The sequence below is a fragment of the Otolemur garnettii genome, unplaced genomic scaffold (assembly GCF_000181295.1).
Source record: "Otolemur garnettii isolate 467f Iridium unplaced genomic scaffold, OtoGar3 scaffold00031, whole genome shotgun sequence".
Lineage (NCBI taxonomy): Eukaryota > Metazoa > Chordata > Mammalia > Primates > Galagidae > Otolemur > Otolemur garnettii.
In genome coordinates, this window is record NW_003852426.1 from 873,978 (window position 1) to 879,144 (window position 5,167).

Here is a 5,167-nt window from a genome sequence, read left to right on the forward strand (position 1 = left end):
TGCCTCAGCTTCCCAAGTAGCTGGGACCACAGGCGCCCGCCACAATGCCCGGCTATTTTTTGGTTGCAGCCATCATTGTTGTTTGGCAGGCCTGGGCTGGATTCGAACCCGCCACCTTGAGTGTACATGGCTGGCGTCTTAGCCACTTGAGCCACAGGCGCCAAGCCACAAGGAAGTATTGATAATTTCTTCTGTGTACTTATCTTTTCTTTGGGGATATATACCCAGAAATAGGATTACTAGATCACATGATATTTCTATTTTGGAGGAATTTTCACTGTTTTCCATAATATGGCACTTTTTCCTGACAAGAAGGAGTAATATTAGCAAAATACAGGCATCCCTTGGTATCCATGAAGAATGGTCCTAGGATCCCCACTCCCCCATACTAAAGTCCTTGGATGCTAATGTCCCTCATATAAAATAGCATAGTATTTGCATATAACCTACATGCATCCTTCTGTATATTTAAAAATTGAGATAGGCATCTTTATATATTGCCTAGGCTGGACTTGAACTCCTTAGCTCAAGTGATCCTCTGCCTCCCCAGTATCTGAGACTATAGGTGTACACCATTGCTCTTAGCTCTCCCATATACTTTATTTATTTATTTTGTAGAGACAGTGTCTCACTTTATCACCCTCGGTAGAATGCCGTGGCATCACATAGCTCACAGCAACCTCCAACTCCTGGGCTTAGGCAATTCTGTTGTCTTAGCCTCCTGAGTAGCTGGGACTACAGGTGTCCACCACAATGCCTGGCTTTTTTTTGTTGTTGTTGTTACAGGTCAGCCAGGGCAGGGTTTGAACCCACCACCCTCGGTATATGGGGCTGGCGCCCTGTTCACTGAGCCATAGGCACCGCCCTCTCCCATATACTTAAAATTGTCTCCATTTTTTTTGAGACAGAGTCTCATTTTATTACCTTTAGTAGAGTGCTGTGGTGTCATAGCTCACAGCAATATCAAACCCATGGGCTCAAATGATTCTTCTTTTTTTTTTTTTTTTTTGAGACAGTCTCAAGCTGTCACCCTGGGTAGAGTGCTATGGCATCATAGCTCACAGCAACCTCCAACTCGGCTCAAGCGATCCTCTTGCCTCAGTTTTTCTATTTTTAGTAGAGAAGGGGTCTTACTTTTGTTCAGGCTGGTCTCAAACCCATGATCTTAGGCAACCAGCCCTTCTGGCCCCAAGTGATTCTCTTGCCTGAGCCTCCCAAGTAGCTGGGACTAAGGCACCTGCCACAATGCCTGGCTATTTTTAGAAAGGAGGTCTCACTCTGGCTCAGGCTGGTCTTGAACCCCTGAGCCCAGGCAATCTGCCTGTCTTGGCCTCTCAGAGTGCTAGGATTACAGGCAGGAGCCACCATCCCCAGCCCTTGTTTTTTTTTTAGACAGAGTCTTGCTGTTGCCCTGAGTGGAGTACAGAGGCATCTTTGTAGCTCACTGCAACCTCCAACTCCTGGGCTCAAGAGATCCTCTGGGCGGCACCTGTGACTCAGTGGGTAGGGTGCCAGCCCCATATATCAAGGGTGGCAGGTTCAAACCCAGCCCTGGCCAGACTGCAACAACAACAAAAATAGCCAGGCGTTATGGCAAACACCGGTAGTCCCAGCTACTCGGGAGGCTGAGGCAAAAGAATCGCCCAGGAGTTGGAGGTTGCTGTGAGCTGTGTGATACCATAGCACTCTACCAAGGGTGATAAAGTGAGACTGTCTCTACAAAAAAAAAAAAAAATCCTCCCACGTCAGACTCCCAAGTAGCTGGGACTACAGGTACACACAACCATGCCTGGCTAATTTTTTTATTTTGAGTGAGTAAAGACAGGGTCTCACTCTTGCTGAGGCTGGTCTTGAATTCCTGAGCTCAAGCCACCTTCCCACCTTAGTGTCCCAGAGTGTTCCGACCGCCCCATTTTTTTTTTTTTTTTAAACAGAGTGCCACTTTGTTGCCCTTGGTAGAGCGCTATGGCATCACAGCTCACGGCAACTTCAAACTCTTGGGCTCAAGTGATTCTCTTGCCTCAGCCTCCTTAGTAGCTGAGACTACAGGTGCCCGCTACAATGCCAGGCTATTTTTTTTTAGAGATGAGGTCTTCCTCTGGCTGAGGCTGGTCTTGAACCTGTGAGCTCAGGCATTCTACCCGCTTTGGCCTCCCAGAGTGCTAGGATTATAGGCATGAGCCACTGCACCCGGCCTCCCTCAGATTTTTTTTTTTTTTGAGACAGAGCCTCAAGCTATCGCCCTGGGTAGAGTGCCATGGCATCACAGCTCACAGCAACCTCCAACTCCTGGGCTTAAGTGATTCTCTTGCCTCAGCCTCCAAGTAGCTGGGACTACAGGCACCTGCCACAATGCCCGGCTATTTTTTGGTTGTAGTTGTCATTGTTTGGCAGGCCGGGACGGATTCGAACCTGCTACCTTAGGTGTGTGTGGCTGGCGCGTTAGCCACTTGAGCTATAGGTGCCACCCCCCTCACATATTTTTAATCTGCAGCTAGTTAAAGCCACGGATAAAGAATCCATAGGTATTGGTAGCCAACTATAGTCAAGGAAAATGAAAGAAATATGTGGAGGGAAAAAAACCAAGAAATGATGCAAAGTTAAGAGCATAGAGGAAGGGAGAGTTTCTTGTACCTGAGGCCTGGAAGCTGCAACAGGAAGGGTCAGGCTCTTGGGGTGGAATAAACAGGAAGGCCTGTGTGGGTTCATCTTCCATGCTCTGGACTGATGCACAAGAAAAGTTGCTCTAAGCACAGCTCCTTCATAGAATCTCAGGGTTCCATTTCTGGTTTTCTACCCATGTCAGACTACAAACCCTTCAAGGTCTAGTCTAATCTCCCAGCTCCCACTGATACAAGATCCAAACAATAAAAGTGTCCTCACCTTCCAGGCTCTGATTCTCTCTCTCCACAAAGCACTGAGTAGCTTGTAGGTCCAGATCTTCAGAATCTAGTAGGGGAGGAATATTGGAAAGATAGTTAAAGAAATCATATCTGTCCCTTAACTCCTTACTTAATCTCTACTCTTTTCTTCCTAACTACAACCCTCTGAACTTCCATAGTTTATTTTAGCAGTGAAGGAAGGGAGAAAGGCCAGAACTTACCATCATGGTTGTCTTCAAAGTCCTTGGTTGTCCCCATGTATTGTTCTCTCTCTCTTCCTGTGAAAGTCTGGCATCCTCTGTAGGGCTGGGTGGGTTCCTTTAGAGTGCCTGTGTCCACTACCAGATCTGTGAGGTTCTCCCATGAGACAGGGATAAGGTCCTGCTCCACTTGTGCCACAGGTGATCCACCCTGGGGCCCCACCTCAAGAGCTCTTTCCTGCTCAGGAACAACTGCGGCCCACTTTGTGCCAGCATCCCCTTCTACTGGAAGCTGGCTCTTTCTTCCATCTGCCACTGCTGAGCCTGATAAGGATGTGCCTTCCTCTGCATCTGTTTCATAGTCCTCATTCAGAGGAGGCTGGGCTTCCTCTAGAGGTACCATAGGCAGCTTTGCAGCCCCCCTCTCTGTTACCACATCTGTTTGATATGTCCTCTCCACAGACACCTGATGCTTCTCTAGATATACAATGTCTTCCTCCTCCACTTCTGTGTTGATATCCACTGTGCTAGAGGCTTGGCTTCTCTCCAGGTGGATCCCAAGTGAGATCTTATCGGCTTCTACATCTATATCACTATCCCCAAGAGGAGGTTGGTTTTCTTCTGAATGTGCTATAACAAGGGCTCCATCTTTTTCTGCGTGACCCTCAGGGATGGTTTCTCTCTCTTCCACTGGGAGCCCTTCCTCCTCTACATCTGTGTCGCTGTCTCTCCCACTGGAGGTTCGGCTTTGCTCCACAAAGATCACAGGTTGGGCCCTATTCTCTTCCACGTTTGTATCTCTGTTCCATATAACAACCTGGCTCTCTTTCAAACGTGCTAAAGTGAGTGCTGCTGAGACTTCTTCCTCATCGTCTGTATCACTGTTGATCACCATGGAGGCCTGGCTTTTCTCCAGTGGGATGGCCTGTGGAGCCTCACTCCTCTCTACATCTGTATCACTGCCAGCCTGGCTCTCCCGCAGATGTGCCAATTCAGGTGTTCCAGTACCCCTTGTACCAACTCCATGGAACATTTGCCTCTTCTTCACAGGAAATACAGCTGGGGTTGCCAGGATTCCCTCTTCTTCCACATCACTATCACTGTCAATAATGCCACAAGGCTGAGCCCTTTCTAAATGGACCTCAGCTGGCCTTCCATGAGGTCTGCTCTCATCATCCACATCTGTATCACTGTCTTCCCCAGAAGGTTGGCTCCTCTTCAGAATCATTGGAACCACTCCATTTCCTGCATCCCTTTTAATGTTTGTGTTATTGTCTCTCACTTTCACTGAAAGCTGATCCTTTTCAAGCTGGATTTGGGTTGTACCTCCATCAGCTGCAGGCTGCTCTGCTTCTGCAGTGGCACCTCTTCCGGCAGTGAAGACCTCCCCTGTTGCTAGTTGTTGACCTTCCTCTTCATCTGTGTCACTGTCTAAGTTGAAGACAAAAGGTGGCCCATGGCCACCTGGGGAAGAGGAAGGCCCCTCTTCATCACTGCAAAGGGAGAGGAGAGAGAGAGACTATGGAATCTATTTCGAAGAAAGGGATACCCTACTCAACTGTGGGCTCCTTGAGGGCAGACATAAGGAGGTATTTGCTTTCTGTTTCCAGCAATTAGATTTCCTTTTCTTTTTTTTTTTTTTTTTTTGAGACAGTTTCAAAATCACCCCTGGTAGGCTGCCGTGGTGTCTCAGCTCACAGCAACCGCAAACTCTTGGGCTCAAGAGATTCTCTTGCCTCAGCCTCCCAAGTAGCTGGGACCACAGGCGCCTGACACAACGCCTGGCTATTTTTGGTTGCAGTTGTCATTTTGGTCCAGTTGTTTAGCTGGCTGGGGCCGGGTTCGAACCCGCCAAATTTGGTGTATGTGGCTGGCGCTATAACCATGTGCTATGGTTACCAAGCCAGCAATTAGTTTTCCAACTGGCACATCAGAGGTGTTCCATAAAAATCCAGCTGAGTGAATGAATATGTACACCCTAGTCCCAACTTTCTTTTTTTTTTTTTTTTTTTTGAGACAGAGCCTCAAGCTATCCCCCTGGGTAGAGTGCCATGGCATCACGCTCACAGCAACCTCCAACTCCTG

At 48.1% G+C, this 5,167-nt stretch overlaps 1 protein-coding gene across 1 annotated transcript in view; it reads right to left on the minus strand.

The window, feature by feature from the left end:
* The window catches only part of MDC1 (mediator of DNA damage checkpoint 1), a 37,402-nt gene that overhangs the window by 14,034 nt on the left and 18,201 nt on the right, over positions 1-5,167 (minus strand). Inside the window, exons 5-7 of the mRNA XM_012804696.2 lie at positions 3,104-4,575; positions 2,884-2,949; positions 2,635-2,724 (exon numbers count right to left, since the gene is read on the minus strand). Coding sequence (XP_012660150.2) covers positions 2,635-2,724; positions 2,884-2,949; positions 3,104-4,575 — 1,628 coding nt within the window. The remainder of the gene's footprint in view (positions 1-2,634; positions 2,725-2,883; positions 2,950-3,103; positions 4,576-5,167) is intronic.